Source organism: Canis lupus, chromosome 10 (genome assembly GCF_011100685.1).
Source record: "Canis lupus familiaris isolate Mischka breed German Shepherd chromosome 10, alternate assembly UU_Cfam_GSD_1.0, whole genome shotgun sequence".
Lineage (NCBI taxonomy): Eukaryota > Metazoa > Chordata > Mammalia > Carnivora > Canidae > Canis > Canis lupus.
The window spans coordinates 48,976,596-48,996,262 of NC_049231.1; the positions used below are offsets into that span (position 1 = coordinate 48,976,596).

The window sequence follows — 19,667 nt, forward strand, 5'->3', positions numbered from 1 at the left end:
TTAGTCAAAAAGAAAGGAACCTAGTGAACTAAAATGACAAGAGGATGACTGCACATACCTGTACTATGTCCCAGTTCATTTCCACCTCCTCTTTAATGTTGTTTGCATTTGCTGGAAACCTCACAGGCTGCCCCTGAGGACATGTTTCAGTCTTCATTTTCTTTAAAGGGGACTGACCAAATGTGAAGTCATCTTCGCTCTCTTCCTTCTTGCACACACCTTCCCACAAGGTGCTTGTGGATGGTGTCTCTGCAGTGCTGGCCCTGTTGGATTCTTCATCAACTTTCAGCTTTTTGATCCTCTGACCTGCAGGTGACTGACCTGAATTCTTCCGTTTTGCCTTTGCTGTCTTCAAAGTCTTCACGGTATCCACTTTAATTTTTTTGTCTTCCAAATCAACATCAGCAATAGCCACAGAGTTATTCTATCAAACCACAAATAGAATACATGAGAATTAAAAGATAAAAACCAAGTGCTCTGAAATATTATTCAGCAATAAAAAAGGAAAAATTACTGACACACACAATAACCTGGACGAATCTCAAGGAAACTATGTAGAGTGGAAGTGGAAAAAGGCAATTGCAAAAAGTTACATACTTTATAACTTACATAACATTAATGGTTTATAATTTATATAATATTCCTGAAAAAATTAGTGGTTACTAAAGGTCAGAGACAGGAGCAAGGGTTTGGAGGGAGGTGGGTATTACTACAAAATGGCAAATACTAGGCAGTACTAGGGATCTTGTGGTAACCGAACTATTCTGACTGATGGATACAACACATATGCATACAGATGACAAAATTATACAGAAGTACACAAATAAGTGGACAAAAAAAAATTCTCTTAGGAGAAATCTCCTAAGATCCTTGGATTTTATCAGTGTAAATATCATGGTTGTGATATTTTGTTATAGTTCTGTAAAATGTTACCATTGGAAGAAATTAAAGGGTACACTGCCTCTGTATTATTTTTTACAACTGCATGTGAATCTATAATTACCTAGAAATAAAAAGTTTCACTTTTAAAAATGAGTAAAGGATAAGTCTATGCATGCTGGGAAAACCAAGATTTTAAAGCTTGCAATCAAAAGTCAACCCTTTGGGGGAAAAAATAACACTTACATACTCATAAAACTCAATAGGCTATACCTGACACCAATTTATGCAGAAGCCCAGGGAACAGAAAACAGAGCAGAGTAGTGTCAGGCATTTTTCTTTAGGAGGAATCTACATAATAGTCCACACTAGTGTCTAGGGGCCACTCTCTCCACCACCCCTACCCCTCATGACAGCTCAGGTGTGAAGGAATGACACCTGGCATTCATTTTGGCACTGGAATGGTAAATAACATACAGACCCTACCTGTATGGAGTTTACAGTTTCACCAGCTAGCCTGTTTTTGGTTAACTAAGTAGATGTAGCTAGCACAAACTCAAATAAAAGAATTCTCAAACTATTTGTCAGTCAAAATTCAATTTTCTCTCCTATCAAGTATTTTCCCAGAATTATTGACTACTAAAAATCCTGGGAACTACCTAAAGAGCATCCCCATCCTAATACCCACCTACCACCACCTAACCTGGAAATGATGTACATTAGATAGCCCTCTGAGTATTACATTTTTAGCTGAAACATTATGGATAAGAACAGAGATATAAAAATAGAATGATTCTGAGGTCCATAAGAGTTAATAATAGCCTGATCAAATGACTTGACATAGCCGAAGAAAAAGGTGTCAACTGTACAGAGGGCTGTTAACCATGTAGGAGAAGAAAAAGAGGAACTATAAAAAGCAAATACCATCTATGATCAGCCATTCTTCTAAGCAACGTACAAAGAAGAGGAAAGCTTAGCAAATGGACTATGAGTATTTTGGTCCCAAAGGTAAGACAGCCCTCCTGTGAGATGCATACACCAGACTACCTTAGATTCATGCATTTAAAACATGTGATGTCATTGTGACAAACATTAATGCCTAGAACACAGCAGGCGTTCAATTAATCCAAAAGAATGGATTTTTTTAATTCCCCCAATCTGGATCCATGCTCAATGAGTAAATTTCTGATTCTTACTTAAATGCCTACTTACTTTAGCCTCTGAGGACAGTTATCAGTCGGAAAAATTTCATATCCTTGTGATTATTATATCAAATCATTAATTATTAAAGCAGCACTCTGTTTTTATACATCCTTCTTATGAGCATGGCTGAGATAAAACCACCCATGAGAGACATATGTGTTCCTGAAATGCTCTCAAAATCATGTTGCTAACTTAGAATTCCAGTTCCATCATGTACTATCTGCTACCCATAAGGAAATCACTTCAGATTTCTTTCCCTGGCTTTCTTATCTATAAAATCAGGATAGTTATAGCAACTGCCTCGAGTAGTTGTTGTGAGTTAAGATTTAAGTAAGCTTATGCAACCCAACTGTTGAGCATGTTGCCTGGCTGATGGTAAGAACTAAAAATATCTGTAGACACCACCATTATTACCACCACTATCATATCTAGACAATCTCCTAGGAGAGGGAAAAGGAAGTAGACAAAGAAATGAAGAAAATGTAAAATGATCAAAAGGAAAAAAAGTCAACAATCACAAAAACACTTAAAGTTACCCTCTTTGGACCCTTCAGGCAAGATTTACTGAGTGTTTCTCAGTGTTGTCCACAGAACTTTTTAGGGGATTTGTCAGATCAAACTCTTCACAATAATGCTTAAACATGATTTGCCTTTTTTTTTTGTTGACATTTCGATGATAGTACAAGAGCAATGGTAGCAAAACCCAAGGCAATGGCATCAAGTAGTACTAGCAATCAATGTTCCCTTCACTGACAAACACTTATAGTAAAACAATGTGAGTTTAACAATGCAGTTAAAAATTATTAAGTTTTAGGGGCAGCCCTGGTGGCTCAGTGTTTTAGCGCTGCCTTCAGCCCGGGGCCTGATCCTGGAGACCCGGGATCGAGTCCCACGTCAGGCTCCATGCATGGAGCCTGCTTCTCCCTCTGCCTGTGTCTCTGCCTCTCTCTCTCTCTCTCTGTGTCTCTCATGAATAAATAAAATATTAAAACTTAATAATTTTTAAATTAATTAATTTTAAAAATAATTTTTAAAAAAGATTTTATTTATTTATTCATGAGAGACACAGAGAGGGAGAGAGAGAGGCAGAGACACAGGCAAAGGGAGAAGCAGGCTCCATGCAGGGAGCCAGACGTGGGACTCGATCCCAGGTCTCCAGGATCACACCCCGGGCTGCAGGCAGCGCTAAACCGCTGCGCCACCAGAGCTGCCCAAATTATTAAGTTTTAGTGCACCTTGCTGGCTCTGTTGGTAGAGCCTGCTACTCTCGATCTCAGGGTTGTGTATTCAAGCCCCACATTGAACATGGAGCCCATATTAAAAAAATAAGTATGAGGTTTGGCGCCTGCCTTTGGCCCAGGGCGCGATCCTGGAGACCCCGGATCGAGTCCCACGTCCAGCTACCGGTGCATGGAGCCTGCTTCTCCCTCTGCCTATGTCTCTGCCTCTCTCTCTCTCTCTCTCTGTGACTATCATAAATAAATAAAGAAAAAAATATTTAAAAAAAATAAGTAAATAATTTTTAAAAATTATTAAATTTTAAAGTTTCAGTCCTTGAAAACATATCTTTTTTTTTAAGATTTTATTTATTTATTTGAGATAGAGCAAGGGAGAGAGAGTGAGAGTGAGTACAAGCAAGGGAAAGGACAGCAGGAGAAGGAGAAGCAGGCTCCTTGCCAACAGGGAGCCCCATGCAAGGCTCAATCCCAGGCCCCTGGAATCATGACCTGCGCCAAAGGCAGACACTTAACCAACTGAGCCACCCCGGTTGGCTGAAAACACACCTTTTTAATACTGTATGCTGAAATGGTCAGTATACATAAAATACTTCTGCTGTGTGGCAGTGTATACAGACGTGCAATGGTTGTCTTGAGCAAAAGCTCTTATGCACTCGTTTCAATTGTGAACTGAACCAGCTTGTTTTTCCATAAATCACCATTTTTACTTGAAATAATGACTGATGAACGATCGTTATTCAAACTTGGATATCTGGTGGGCATTTTTTTCAGAAATGAACTGAGACTGTCATTTTAAGGAAACATTTGACCAAGAGTAAATTTCAGGCTTTAAAAGTGAAAATTTAAAACAAACAAGTAAATAAATCAATGTGAAAATTAGAATTTTGGAAAATTTGTATCCACTGTGAACTTGCTTCCCAACACTGTGATGAGACTGGAGGTTATATTAACAAATGTGACTTTTTGACATCAGATAATAAAAGATCCTCACATTTGGAAGATCTGCATAAATCAATGCACCAATATTTTCCAAATGACCAATAAATGTCACAAAATCATGAATGAGTAATAACAACAAATAACAACACAAACCAATGGATTATAATGTAATAGAGCATAGTTAAGTTCATTAATATGGTTTCAGATTCCACAATGAAACAAACTTTTAAGAAACTACCACTTACTGAGTTTTGGTAGTACATCAAATAAGAATATTCATCTGAAAAACCTTTCAAAACACATCTCCCTTTTCCAAATATGTATCTGTGTGGAGGTGGGTTATCTTCATACACTTCAGTTACAGTCTAGTAAGTTAACATTAAAGATAACTGTAAAAATGTAAAACAATGTAATTCTTCTCACTAATTTTTTGCTGTTGGTTGGGAAAATATGTACTTATTTTTCATTACAATAAAAATTAGTTGCATTAACATGTAATAGTCTTTAAAAATTAATCAATATTTTAATTTCTCACTTTTCATTTTTATATGGTAAATATCAGTAACAATAACTCACATAACCAGAAGTTCCCTGGGGTCCTCAATAAGTTTTAAGAATACAAAAGGGTTCAAAGACCAAAAGTTTTGAAAAATGTAGATCTAAATCATTGAAAACAGGGAAATAGCTCTCCATTTTATGAAGCTCCTAAGCTTCTATAGCCTGTCTCAGCGACATACTTAAGTTTAGTAAGCCTCCATGAGAACATTTTTCTTCCTTATGCTCAACCTGAATCTTTGGCAGACTGAATAATCAAAGTTCATTTTCTTCTGCCTTCACTGTTTTTATCTGCCTTAACATTCCACATGGTTATTATGTAGCCTATGACTAAACTCAAGACTCCAAGAAGAATTTGACTATTCTTTTTGCTGTCTCTGAAAGTAGTCAACTGCCTAAAGCAAAAAAGTGGCTCCTCGTGTCTTTTCCAGTCAAATCAGTTAGCAAACCTTGGCCTTGGCTTGTGTTGTACTGGGTGAGCTTGATATATAACTGGAAAAGGATAAAGAGTCGAAGGGAGGCTTCTTAAAAATTATATTTAAAAGAACATTTTTATACTCTGTAGCAGCTGAACCACTGGAAGAAAAGTTGAAAAGAGAAAAGAAAGGGGGTGACTACAGACACAGAGACAACAGCCCCAGCAGTGGGATTAACTAACCCAGTGGGTGGCATGACCTTCACTGTTACAGGACAGGGGAGGAGGCAAATATACCTCACCTGGGTGTGAGGTCATGAGGAGCTTCATGTATTCTCAAATACATAGGAGGCAATGTCATCAGCTGAGAGGAGAAAAAGGAATTTAGGAAGTTTAAGAGAAAAAAATCAGGAAAACAAATGTGCCACAGAAAAAGAATGAGCCTCCCAGATATTTTCAGTGCAATGTTGAGGTCTGAGATTGTGAATCTAAAGGAAGACAAATTAGGTCAAAACTGTTCTCAGCAACAGTCAGCTGCTCAATGCTGGCTGAACAGAGGCAATGGCTCACCCCACGTCGGGACTGATCAGCCACGCGACTCAAGGAAAAAAGGGCAAAACTGGTGAGATGAACACAAAGTGGTTTCAGTAAGAGGTTATGTGGTCTAGACGAGGTAAGGTAGGGGAAGAGAGGGGCTGACTCTTAGTGGTCTGTGAAGCAGATGTGGTGAAGCACAAGAGTCCAAGGATCAGCTGTGGCTTTCCCAAAAGTCACCTGAGGAGCTTTAGGAAAGTAATATTCCTGAGGCCCAGGCCCACCCCCACCCCTAGAATTCCTTCCAGATTTAATGAGTCTAGAACAGGGGCTTTGGCACTGGCATTTTTTCAAGCTCCCTGGGGTTGAGAACTAACAAGATGTGACAAGGCTGTAAAAGTGTGGCCGTGAGGACCTCTGAACAGTGAGCTAAAGCACAGGAAAAGGTGAGATGATGCTCTGAAAGCAGGATGGTTGAAAAGGAATGTCAGTCGTCGAAGTTTCCAATAATGGCAAGATTCAGGGTGAGTTCATGAGAGGGGTGGTGAAGGCAGAGAAGATGACACAGTCTCTGGAGATGAGGAGGTCGAAGAACCAAGAACACAAGGCATAGGGAGTTCATCGTAGTGGAGGGTAAGTCACTAAGAACAAGAGCAAAATATGGGAGAGAGATGTAAAGTGGGGCTGAGTTAAAGTCTTCAATGAATGAAGAGGGATGGCCAGTGGGTTGGGAAATGCCAGCAACATATGCAGGAAGAGACTAAAGAATGATTAATTCTGTCTATGATGTTTGCTAAAAATAAAGTTATAAGGAGGCTACCAATTCTAGTTCTATCCAAAATAAGGTTTTCAATTATTTTGTTTGGTGGTGGCTACAGCAGAGCAGAACGCCAAACCTTCTTCTAACATGCTCAAAGTCCCTTCATTGAAGTATAAAATGTGTGAATTTTGGCAGTTCTGAAAGAAATTCTAAATCTCCCCAGAATGTTTAAGTGAAAGACTTCCTATCTGAATTCTTTTTTTCCCCTATAGTTTATACATATAACTGAGCATCATTGGAAGGATCAAAAAATCACCATGACAAGGTTCTTAAGCTATACCTTCCTGAGCTATACTTTAATGTTTAGAGGCCAGGCATGTGTACATTTACTGAAGAGAGGGATCATAATTTTTATCAGATTCTCAGAGTTTATATCCTAATACCAAGAACCACTGATAGAAGTTAGTGGTTAACCACTTTCCTAAGTTAGGCAATCAAGCTACTTTTAGGTGAAGCCATGCCGCACTTAATGAAAAATCTCCAAATTCTGCCAACAAGATGAAAGAAGTCAATACCTTCTCAGCTATAGATGAAGCCTGCTCACCCATTCAAAGGGTATTCAGTGAAAAGCTTATATGTAAATATGAAGAAACAGAGGTACTGGATAACTGGAGAAAGGCTGATTTAAATAAAAGCCCAATCCAAGGGCGCAGCAAAGTACACTGTAATGTTCCCTATTATACACAATAAATGTGTCCCTGGAAAGTCAGTATTCTACTGCATATTAAAAGAGTATTATTTCAAATGTACCATGGAAGCAGTTTCTTAAAGGAATATGACAGGGAATGATTTTGGAAATGCATAACTCTCTTTAATGCAATAGGCCTGTAATTTATTGTTGTTGTTGCTGCTGCTTTAATCCAGATTAGAATAGGTACAGTGTTTGCTTATAGCAAAATAGACCAATATATCAGTTGATAAATATTTTTTTCCCTCCAACACAATGGGTCTAATGGTAAATACTATTATGGCCCATGGTAGAGAATGCCACTGTGGTATTCTTTTTGTCATCCACCTGTTCTGTCCCACTCTAAGGACAAAGTAGCATCAACAATTAAGAAAGCACTACAGTGTTCCCTCCACTCAACTGAAGCACCTACCAGCTCCTCCTTAACAGCCACGCCTTCTGAGCCATCATTGATCTGTAGGGTGGTCTTCTTCACCCGTGGCACCCTCTTTGGTTTGGATTCCTTGGCAACAGGCTGCTTACGACTTCTGGGGACTTTCTTTTGGGGCTCCCAGGCACTATCTTCCTTGTCATCTTCTTCAGAGGCAGATGATCTAGAAGTAAATTGACAGAAAAAACTCTAGGAAAAATGAGGCCAAATGTTAAAGGCAAAAGACATGTTTCTTAAAAGAAGAATAAAATAGTAAGTGTTTAATATAAAATGGAGTGATGTGAGCACAGACTATGAACAGATCCTAAAACAAGAGTTGATCAAGGACCAATGTAAAAACAGACCCTGAGGGCAGCCCCGGTGGCTCAGCAGTTTAGCGCCTGCCTTCAGCCCAGGGTGTGATCCTGGAGTCCCGGGATGGAGTTCCACATCAGGCTCCCTGCATGAAGCCTGCTTCTCACTCTGCCTGTGTCTCTGCCTCTCTCTCTGTGTCTCTCATGAATAAATAAATAAAATCTTAAAAAAAAAAAAAACAAAACAGCCCCTGATATGCTATGAATCACAGGTCTCTCCATTCCCCCCCTCACCTACCCAGCACATGCACATGCGTGCACACACACACACACACACACACACAACAGAAGAAATCATTTATTATCTTATGCAATTTACCAGGTGGTGTCACACCAGTCATTGTAAGGTTTGCCATTATAACAATGAAAAATGCTTAAACAATTTCCTAAGCAGTAATCAAATTTACTTAAGGTTATTCAAACCAATGCAAGGAATGGGAAATGGCTCTAGGAAACACCCTAAATTACATAAAAAGCCAGCACCAAGATCCTTCCAAATGCTTCAATTAACCGTTTTCTGTTCGTTTGGTTTTTTTTCCACCTTTCACAGAATGGATTTGTTTCCTGGTTTATACTGGATCAGGTGCAGCTACAGTACTTTCTAACAACCCACGAATCAAACTCACAGCAACAACAGAGGAAAAATAGCCATGTGAACCCTGGTAAAGAAACATCATGCTCCTGCCAACCCACTTAATTCTATGCCTACCCCTAAAGTAAAAGGTCAGTATTGGTGAGAAGGACAATCACTTCCTTCACTTAGGCTAGTGAATAGGGATATTTGGCTTTTTGAATGGTTTAAGCTCTGCCTGGAGGCAAAAACCTGATTAAATGACTTCTTCTAAATTATGCTCTCCTAGGTCTCCTATAGTCCCCCAGTGAATTCTCTTCAGAAGCAGATGCAAGCTAAAGCCTAAGAGTAGGCAAAAACAAAATCATTTAAACTCACACAACACATAGTAGTGTCATTGAAAGGAGGGAGAATTTAAAAACCAAGGAAACAGAAAAGCAGGGTTCTGCTCATATTATCTCCAAACTGAGCAGAATGACTTCTTTCCACGTCAGCCTCACCCAGCAGGAGTGCAGACCCCAGTTCACAGGGGGGCAGTTTCAAAGGTCACATGACAGACACAAAAGGGCTTTCAGGTATTAGAAAGAAAAACATTAATTACACGTATTATTTTATTATACGTGGGCAGTTTTAAGACAGCTGGTCATCTCTTATTACTAATTGTGCATCTGGCGCTCACTCTTGAAGCACATCTTTCATACCTTCAGGTCTTTCCAAGGTCTTCACTCCCCTGCTCTCAGGGAGCTTATGTTCTAGTATAAATATCATGTTATATTTGGTTGGTTACTTTCTCTCTCCTTCTTCAATAGTTTAACAACACTGAGATAGAGCCTGAGATACAGCATGAGTTCAATAAACATTTGTTTCACTAATGAATGAAAAAGACAGCCTTGGGACACGAGTGGCTCAGCGGTTGGGCATCTGCCTTTGACTCAGGGCTTGATCCTGGGGTCTGGGATCGGGTCCTACATTGGGCTTCTGCATGAAGCCTGTTTCTCCCTCTGCCTGTGTCTCTCTGTCTCTCTCTCTCTGTCTATCATGAATAAATAAAATCTTAAAAAAAAGAAATTAAGAAAGGGAGAAAGACAGACACAGCCTTCTTCAACCTAAATGATTTACATTAGTAAGTGACAATGCATTCCTCCTTAAAATATACGTAATTCTTGTAACCCCATATGAAACCAGTATGCTTACAACTCAGACAAGGAAGAGAATTCATCTTTGGATACCACAGCCTGGACCTTTACTTTTGCTCTTCTTGGCAATGATGACATCTGAAAGAAACAGAACATAAAATCAGCATGCCCTGAATCACCTGAATGACTGATCACTTATGTTGTCCATAAAGTGATGTGCCTGATGTTAAAAAAAATGCCATTGGTAAAAAAATGAGAAGCATTCAAAAGCCTGAAGAACTGGTTTCCCCTCCCACACAGCTGCCAACTATAAGAGCAGCTAACAGCTTCAAATGATTTAAAAGCATGATGAGTATAGGCCACCTTTGGAAAAATGTAAGCTCCAACAAGGTGACAATTTTTAATTTTTTTAGAGTTATATGACTGAGTATACCCCAAGTGGTACTAAATGGCTTATCAGACAGTAAATGACAAAATCCTCTATTAAACTAGGTATCTCGAAGATTAGAAGTATTTTCCCACTTCTGTATCTTCTTACAATATAAAAGAAAAGCCTATCTACAAAGCTGACAATCAAATAAATGATGTTGCGAGACTAAACAAGCAGCCAGGTTATTCCTAAAAAAGATATCCATTCCCTTAAAATAAAATTTACAGTATTTAACACTTATTTGAAAATAAAAAAATAAATTAATCACTAATGTCATTATAAAATATTTACTAAATTCAAAGGCCTAAGTTTTTAAAAACTTGAGACAAATAACCAGAGACATCCTATAATATAGAAAGTAAGCAAATTTACTTTAGCTACTAAATTTTATTATCTAAAGAGTGTATGTCAAGCCGTAAGAACTACATTAGACTCTGACATGCTTGGAACCCTTTAAAAGTTTCTAAACCAGTCATATTTTATAATGCCTCTGGTTCTAACTTCCACTTACAGGAAAAGGAATGCCTCACAGAAATAACAAGAGGTTGTCACAAACAGAACATGTGCCCTCAGCTCTATATAGATCAACTCACTATTAACCAAGAGAACACTGAGAGGAAAGCAGAACAAAAGAAACAAGAGTCTCCAGGAAGTAGACAGGACAATCTTTCATCTTCTTCACCTCTCTTTTTGTCATTTTATGTTTATGCAGGTCATCTTTCTTCAAATAAGTGCTTCTAGATATTGATCATAAAGAAATGGGTTGGGACACCTGGGTGGCTCAGCAGCTGAGCCTTTGGCTCAGAGCGTGATCCCAGGATCTGGGATGGAGTCCCACATTGGGCTCCTTGCAGGAGGCCTGCTTCTCCCTCTGCCTGTGTCTCTGCTTCTCTCTGTGTGTGTGTGTGTCTCTCTCATGAATAAACAAAATCTTTTTTTTAAAAAAAAAGGGTAACTTCTAATTTCTGTGTTACCTGCATTTTACACAACAAAACAAAAATGCAAACAGAAAAAGTCAGTGTATGATGGGGTAGCATTTCAAACCAGGGCAGAAATTAATTATTCAATAGGTGGTATTAAGAAAACAAGCTATCCCTGTGGAGAAAAACAAACATTTAAGTCCTACTGCCACACGCTGAACAAAATTTTATTCTATGCTAATGATTTAAAATGTACAAAATAAAACTATAAAAGTACTACAGAAAATAAAGATGATCATTTTCATAGTTTGGAGTAGAGGTGGGGGTATACAAATTTTTCCAGGCATAACTCAAAATTTCAAAAGACAAAAAGACAAACAGATTTCACTACATAAAAATTAAAATTCCAAGTCAGCAGTGGGACCTTTCCAGAAGCAAACCAATTTGCTTTGCACTATCCTCAAAAAAAATCCTAAGAAGCAGTGCCTGATACCTTGGAACTATGGATGAAGAGACTAAGGGCTGGTATAAGCTGTATGAGGCAAAGGAATATCTCTAGAGGCCCTATTCTACTTTATGCTATTAAGCAACTGACCCAGGAAGACATCTGGAGATCTGGAAATTTATTCTCTGGAGAGGATAAAACAGTTTCTAGGCTAGAGGACATCAAGTATAGTTGTGGGCATGGGAATGCTAAATGTAGAGAACCCCTCCCCCTAGTCCTCTTCTCCCACTAGGCTCCTAGTCAGATCCTTACTCTCTAGGGAGAAGAATGGAAAGGTTCTTCGCTGGACAATCTGACTAGCCCAAAAATAAAAACCTGAACATACTAAGTTTCCCAACAAACAACCTAACCAAATCATCTACTCCCACCACCCCATTTTACAATATACCTGAATTCAGAACATTCCCTTATGGACCACCATTCACCAATTCTCACTCCATACTTCATCCTTAATAGAAATGGGTTTAAAATAGGGGTAGACAAATGCTGGTAGTCTCATAAAATGTTTTAACCATTAAAGAAGACTTCCTTGAAATAAATATTTCTAAATGTCCCTTAATTAGGCACCCTGGAAGCACTGTTACCACTGAAAGATAAGATATAAAATTGTCTTTTGACAATTAGAAAAATAAGAATTTGAAAGAGGAGGAGGGGGTGCCTGTGTGGCTTAGTCAGTTACATGTCTGACTCTTGATTTCAGCTCAGGTCATGCTCTAAGGGTTGTGAGATCCAGCCTTGCAGCAGCAGGCTCTGTGCTAGACATGGAGCCTGTTTAAAATTCTCTTTCTCTGTCTCTCTCTCTCTCCTCTGGCACATGTGCTTCTGTGTGCTCTTAAGAAAAAAAAAAAAAAAGAAAAGGTGGGAAAGGAGAATATGCATGAGCACACGGTTAATTTCAGAGTGATCAGTTTTAGAAAAAGTATATACAGAAACTAAGGACCTAGAAATTATTTCTTAAAAGCTGCCTACACCAGGCATACTCCCAAGGATATGTATATTCCAGTTTAAAGACCAGAGTGTTCTTGGGAGTTGTTTCTCAACCTTCACTCCTCCCATGTTCCCTTTCCTCATATCACAGGATTTGTTAGACTAACAAACCATTTCCACGGTTTTAAATATCTATATCATCTACTTATTAACGATCCCAATACTTCCATCCCAAATCTTGCCTAAGATACGGATTTACATAGTAAATTATTCATAATGCCTATGAAATTATGTAAATGCCTCAAAGTTACCTAAAATTTAACATATCTACGATGAAGTCTTGATAACCATTTCCTGTTATAAAACCCATTCCTACCCCAGTCTTTCCCATCTCAGTAAATGGCACCATCATCCACCTAAGTGAATGGCTAAACCAGAAACTTGGAAAATTTTTAATAGCTTCATTGAGCAATAATTGACATAATAAATTGTACATGCTTAAAGTGTACAAACTTCATAAGTTTTGGCATATGTACACCATATCCACACTCAAGATCCTGAATACATCTATCATCCTCTAAAGTTTTATTTGCTAGCCAAAGCCTTGCAAATCTTTCTTACTTTTACCTCCCACAACCAGTCTACTAGTAACATAACTTCTTCCTCCAAAATATAGGCTAAATTTCTGTGATCTCCAGTGTCTTTAGTCTTCAATATCTCTTACCCAGACTACTGTAATAGCCTCTTAACTAGCTTCCTTGCTTCCCCTCTTGCCTTTACTACTCATTCTCCACATACCAATGCAAAAAAAAAAGATGATTTAGAAAATGCTTAACCATTTAATGACTTCCCACTCCATTCTCCACATAGAATCAAATCATATATATTTTTTTTTTACCACAGCCTTCTAGAATACCCTACAGAACTGACCCCCACCTACCTTTCTAACCACCTTTATCATGTGCCATAGGTCTTCAGCCACAGTCACTACATTGTTTCAGTCACTATAACAAGTATGATCCTTTGCCATTTCAGGTTCACTCTGCCTGGAACACTATCCTCCCTGCTCATCAATAGGATGGCTCCTCATCTCTTAGGCCTCAGCATTTTAGGCCTAAAATGGGTTTCTCAGATATCACATTATTATAGGACCCCATTTACTTCCTTCATACAGTACTACACAAAGCACAATCTATAATTATCCTTGTTTATTGTCTGCATCCCCCATGTTTACTCTATGGCAGTAAACTCCATGAAGGAAGAAACCACATTTGCCTTATTCACTTCTCGGTAACAGAGATTAGCACTTAACGGCTGCTCTATAACTATTGATTAAATGAACATAAGAATATATACAAAACGGTCTTTATAGAGGAGTATACACTTTTCCCCATCACTATTAGGCAATAGCACACATGGCACTCGTTGTTCTTTCCAAAGAGTGATGGTATAGATGAACCTTCCTATTCTTAGTGACTTGAGATTTCTAACTTTCAAGGCTGTCTCAGCTCTGTGGACACATGAGCACATTCAAAACCAGTTGCTGTGACCTTACTCAGGGAGGAGGCACTAAACAAGGGCAACTGAAAAATCAAGGGGAGGGGGATGAGGAAACTGGCACACATGTAAATGCTACATTAAAATTGGGAAATCCGGGATCCCTGGGTAGCTCAGCGGTTTGGCGCCTGCCTTTGGCCCAGGGCGCGATCCTGGAGTCCCGGAATCGAGTCCCGCATCGGGCTGCCAGCATGGAGCCTGCTTCTCCCTCCTCCTGTGTCTCTGCCTCTCTCTACGTCCATCATAAATAAATAAATAAATAAATAAATAAATAAATAAATAAATAAATAAATCTTTTATAAATAAAAAAATAAAATAAAATAAAATAAAATAAAATAAAATAAAATTGGGAAATCCACGAGAAATTTTAGGAAGAGCAGAGGTGAACAACTTTTTAAGAGGCACCTAAAGAAATTTCCCTGAGTACAAAAAGTGCTCGGAACGTGAGCAAAGATCCTTCCGTAATAAAAATAAAGTAATAGACGTGGAAAGAGCCTCAGAACTCATACAGACCTTTAAAACAAAAACAAAGGCAACCACAACGACAAAAAAATCAGACGCCTGAGATCCAGCGAGGTGAAATGGTTTACTCAAAGGGAGAACCTATATTCTGGTTATGTAGCTAGAACCCAGAGCTCCACACATCAAGCCTAGGCTTGCTTCCCATTCCACAAACATTCTATGAATGGCATTCTGGCGCGTGGGAGGTTACAGGAAAGTTGCCTAGAGAGTTCCCATTCATTCATTCCTTTCCTCAAGAGTTATTCGGAGCCTCCTGGAAGCCAGGCGCCCTGCTAAGGATGGAGTTGACGCAGACCAGGCCATGATGTGATGGTGAAAAGGGCGCTTCCTCCCCCATCTCCGATAACTTGAGGTACAGAGACAATCTGGGTTTGCCCGGCTTCTCCCACGTCTGCCCCCACGCGCTGAGAGGACGCGCCAGGTGACACGCGGCAGGCAGAGGGGTTTCCGGGTGTAGGCTGGAAGACACAGACCGCAGACCGTAAAATGTCATGAGACTTAGCACTTTAAAGAGGGATGTGATTTCCCAAATGAGCGCTCCGAACTTTTTAAATGGCCCCTAGAACACCGGAGCCCGGGCTCCGCGCTCACGCGAGGCCGCAGGAACACCGCCCAGGCGGACGCTCAGCTCACCTTCCCGCCCGGCGAGTCAGAAGGCCCGGGATGCTGGGTGTGTGACCGCATCTTCCGGTTCCCGCCGGAAGTTTTTCAAACGCCGGAAGTCCCGCCTCGCTGCGCTCAGGCTCGCCGCAGAGTCGCCGGGCTGTACCGGAGCGGGATGGAGCGGAGCCGGACGGAGGCGGGGCTAGAGCGAGGATCCCGCGGGAGCGCTGAGGTGGGGCCCTGCTCCCGGGGCGGGGTCGCGGCGGGGCGGGGGGGGCGGTTCGGGGGGCCGGGGGCTCGGGGGCGAGCGCTTGTCCCGGGTCCTGGGGGAGGTGGGGGCGGCGGTGTTACCCGCGCGGCGCGCCTCCCGGTGCTTTCTCGTGTCTTCACCCGCTTTCCTCTCTTCGCATCCAGCTTCTTTCAAATTCAATCAAGAATGTTTCTTTTCATTACATCACTCGGAATTTGCAGTAGAAAAATGAGAAACGGTCAAGTTTTATTCTTTCCAAAGTCGATTTTAATCGTCGTCCGTGAACTTCCCTGGCCGCGTTTTAGGCGTATGTTTAGCGTGTTTCATTACCTCCTAAGCCCCAAGACAAGGGGTTTTGCTTTCGTCTCTGGAAATACCCACGTTTTGCCTCTTCTGAGAAGCCCTCACACCGCCCCTGAGGCGCCTGCTACCTTAAAGGAAGAGCCTGACCCTGGAGTCCTCGCTGTCCTGCTGCGGTCTCGGTCTCGGCGGCTTGCGCTGCCAAGTGGATCGGTTTGCAACTTCCTATTGCACGTGGGCAAAGCCCTTGATGTCTTTGAACTTGTTTCCACCCCTTCCCTCGTCTTACCCCATCCCTCATAAGGTGCCCCGTTACATATGCGGAGCAAATGCGCTCACAGAGTTCATGGGCTCAAGCGCCTCTCCCACATAACCTCACCTTGGTCAAAAAGGAGAACAACACCCTGACCCATTTCATTTTCAGAGCTTTGAAAAAGTGCTGTGATTTTTGTCCTAAAGACCCAGTGTCTCCCAGGTGAGCCCTGCTCCTAATCCCAGCGTTTCCATTTCCCTTCCCACCAAAACAAAAGTAGCTCTTGCTTTTTATTTTGATGACTCCAAAGAATCTCACCCCCACTTGCATCCCCCAAGTTCCATTTTTTCCCCCATTGCAAGTTAAAAACCATGAAGGGCCTTCCCAGCAATTCTTTCCCTTACCTTGAATATATTTCCTCAAAACCAGTATTCAGTAGAAATGAAAAAATGACTTGTGTTTTGACGTGTGTTCTTTTGTTGTTGTTGTTGTTGTTGTTTCGGTTTTTTTTTTTTTTTTTTTTTTTTTTGCCAAACACACCACACTGTAAACTCAAAATAACAGACCCAAAAAAATTAGACTGAAAAATTAGGGAAATAAGTCTGTTGTTGAGATTCAATTTAGCAGATCAAAATCCTATGGATATGGGATGCCTGGCTGGCATAGTCAGTAGAGCATATTACCCTTGATCTTGGGGTTGCAAATTTGAGCCCCATATTGGGCGTAGAGTTTACTTAAAAAAAAATTTTTTTTTAATTATTTCAAGAAAAAAAACTTTTAGAAGATTCTATAGAGCAGCTTTCCTTGCTAATGACTCATTTTCATGTGTTTTGAGTACTGAAAGGCCAAACAAGGTATTGAAATGTCTTATCAGTGAGCCTTGCTACAGATTTACCCAAAGTGACCATAAATTTTGCTGGATAATGTTTGAGACAGGAAGAAACAGGATTCTTTGAATTTAGTAAGTCTGTTCAGCTATACCTAACCTTCCTGGACAGTAAGGATCAATTTCTGAGATTGCAGAGTTCTTTTTTTTCTTCTTAATTTGTAGTCTCATGTTGCCTTTTGAAATGGTTCCAGAAGGTTTGGAACCGTCTGCTATAATCACAGTCTGCTCCATAATTTCTAGTTCTGAAAATACTAGAGAACACATTACAGTTCTGGATGACAAGGGGAAACTGGGTCATGATAATCAACAATAATAATTTACTGTTTACTATTCAACTACGTTTGAGGTCAAATTGTGCTACCCACGTTTAAGGTCGGGGATATTATCTAGAATCAGGGTTGGATTGTATATCAAAATAGCCACAGTATAAAGTGAGGGTGAGAGTAGAGATTGACCGGCATTATGCTAGATCTTGACTCCTCCATCAGGGATATTTGACTTTCCACTGGTGAAGAAAAAAAGAGGGCAGCCAGGGTGGCTCAGCGGTTTAGCGCCACCTTCAGCCCAGGTTGTGATCCCAGAGTCCTGGGATCTAGTCCCACATGGAACTCCCCTGCATGGAGCCTGCTTCTCCCTCTGCCTGTGTCTCTGCCTCTCTCTCTCTCTGTCTCACATGAATGAATAAGTAAAATCTTAAAAAAAAAAAAAAAAGATTACTAAGTTGAAGTAAATAACCTATAAATTTTTAGACATCAGACATCTGGGAAAAATAAAAGCTGGGGCAGAGTCCTCTAAAATTAATGCAGGTGGCGACGTACTCCAGAGACAAGTAACACTGTCCAGAAAACATTTCTCTGTTGGAATTTTGCAAGACAATCACTCCTACTAAAAGCTGTCAAAGGAAATTTATAATCACTAAGTATAAACCAGGCCCCAGCATAAAAACTGCCTTTTCTCTCTAGGACCTTGCCCAGTCTATTGTTTACTTTTGGATCTTAATTGCTGAATTTCAAAAAATTCATGGCTTTAGCCTGGAATAATTTGGACTCTCACCTGAGACTTATGCAATAGAGTTTGGGAGTAATGAAACATGTTTTGGATTTGCATGCAGGTTATTTATTTTATTGCTGCAAAACATAGAGCTGTTAATATGGTATTTATTGGTATGTTATCACTTGCATGTTATTGTCTGTGTTTTCAAGTCTTTTCCCTATGGGATCTGTCTCCCCAGGGACACTGTAATAATGTTAATGACTTCTATTTATGGATCATCTACTTTGTGTCACACACTAAGTTAATGCTTTTACATGTATGTGTATTTAACCTACATCTCAATGAGATGTTGCTATAATCCTCTTTATAAATGAGAAGACTGAAGTTATATCAGCTATTAAATTGCAGATCTGGATTTAAACCTAGTACTCTCTTTTTTTAAGACATTTATTTATTTGTTTGTTTTAATTTAAGGAGGGGAAGGGCAAAGGAGAGGGAAAGAGAGAGTCCTCAAGCAGGTATCTCGCTGAGCACAGAGCCTTATGGCTAACTCCCAGGATCCCGAGATCATGACCTGAGCCGAAACCGAAAGTCGATAGCTCAACCAACTAAGTTACCCAGGCCTCTAAACCCAGTACCTTTAAAGACATCCATATACTACCAACTCAAAGCAAAGATCTCTCCTTTCTCCACCTTGTTGGCCAGTGCAAGACTGAATCTTTGGATGCTCAGGAACTGTTAAATCTCTAAATATACTAAATCAAGAACGGTCTACCCACCCAGGACATTACAAGGCCCTTCTTCCTCTTCATTTCAAACTAATCAAAGTTCCATGGGAACAAAAATTCTAAATATAGATGTACTATATTTTGTACCCACTAAATTGTATGGTACTTGGATCTAAATCTTGGAACTAAGTCTTAGTCATTTGGTCTCCCCTTCTCCAACTTCTCCCTCCACCCACACAGTTCCTAATAATCTTGACAAATAATAGGTATTTAATAAAATAGTAGAACTAACTTGTGGCCCAAAGAATGTGCCTGAAGTAAAAATAAATCCTTCCTCATACCATGAAAATAATCTAAAGCTCCTGCCATGGATGGGTTACCATTTAAAAACTCAAGTGTACTTTTGGAAGCTCAAATTTTTTGTCCCTGAGAGTCAATCACCTAGCAAAGGTAGAGGAGTCTGTTTAAGATAAGAGAATACACAAACTGAAACTAAGCCCTAGTACATGAATTGCATATTAGCTGTGCCCATCCACTTTCCCACTATTAGAAGCTCTCATTCCTAACACTGAAACTCATTGGCTTCAAAGAGCTTCTCTCAGTGATTCAGCCGGGAACTTAGAGATTTCCTGCAAAATACAAGAGATTGGTTACCAGAGAGCAGACTGCCTCTGTCTTCCAAATGAAAAAGGGTGTTAAGTGAGCTAGACCAGGCTGGTAGTTGGGTTCCCATACTTGGCCTTTCCTGTTACTTTTTTAGTCTGACTGGGAGCAGCAGCATAATTCCAACTTGCTAGTCTAGTGCTGAGGACATTTTTCTTTTTTCTTTTTTTTTTTTTTTTTTTTAGGACATTTTTCTAGCCCGGAGTAAGTATGTCAGTTTCTTGTGTAAAAGGAAAAAGATTCAAGGGATTAAAATCCTGAATTTTGATAAAATGTTGAATGGATCTTGAGGAGCCATAACTTAAGCCTGAGGAAATTGTAGATTTTTCTAGGAAATGGATATTCAGGCATCATTCAGAGGGATTA

General features: G+C 40.0%; 1 protein-coding gene and 1 long non-coding RNA gene across 2 annotated transcripts in view; one reads left to right on the top strand and one right to left on the bottom strand.

Moving 5' to 3' along the window:
- Positions 1-15,381, bottom strand: part of SRBD1 (S1 RNA binding domain 1) — a 189,748-nt gene extending 174,367 nt beyond the window's left edge. The window contains exons 1-4 of the mRNA XM_038551198.1: positions 15,256-15,381; positions 9,820-9,899; positions 7,684-7,864; positions 59-424 (exon numbers count right to left, since the gene is read on the bottom strand). Coding sequence (XP_038407126.1) covers positions 59-424; positions 7,684-7,864; positions 9,820-9,899; positions 15,256-15,306 — 678 coding nt within the window. The 5' untranslated portion in view covers positions 15,307-15,381. The remainder of the gene's footprint in view (positions 1-58; positions 425-7,683; positions 7,865-9,819; positions 9,900-15,255) is intronic.
- LOC106559413 lies at positions 15,318-18,331 on the top strand. Its single transcript, XR_005365861.1, has 2 exons — positions 15,318-15,457; positions 15,640-18,331. It is a non-coding gene; the product is annotated as an uncharacterized LOC106559413 (long non-coding RNA).
- The last annotated feature ends 1,336 nt before the right edge of the window (positions 18,332-19,667 follow it).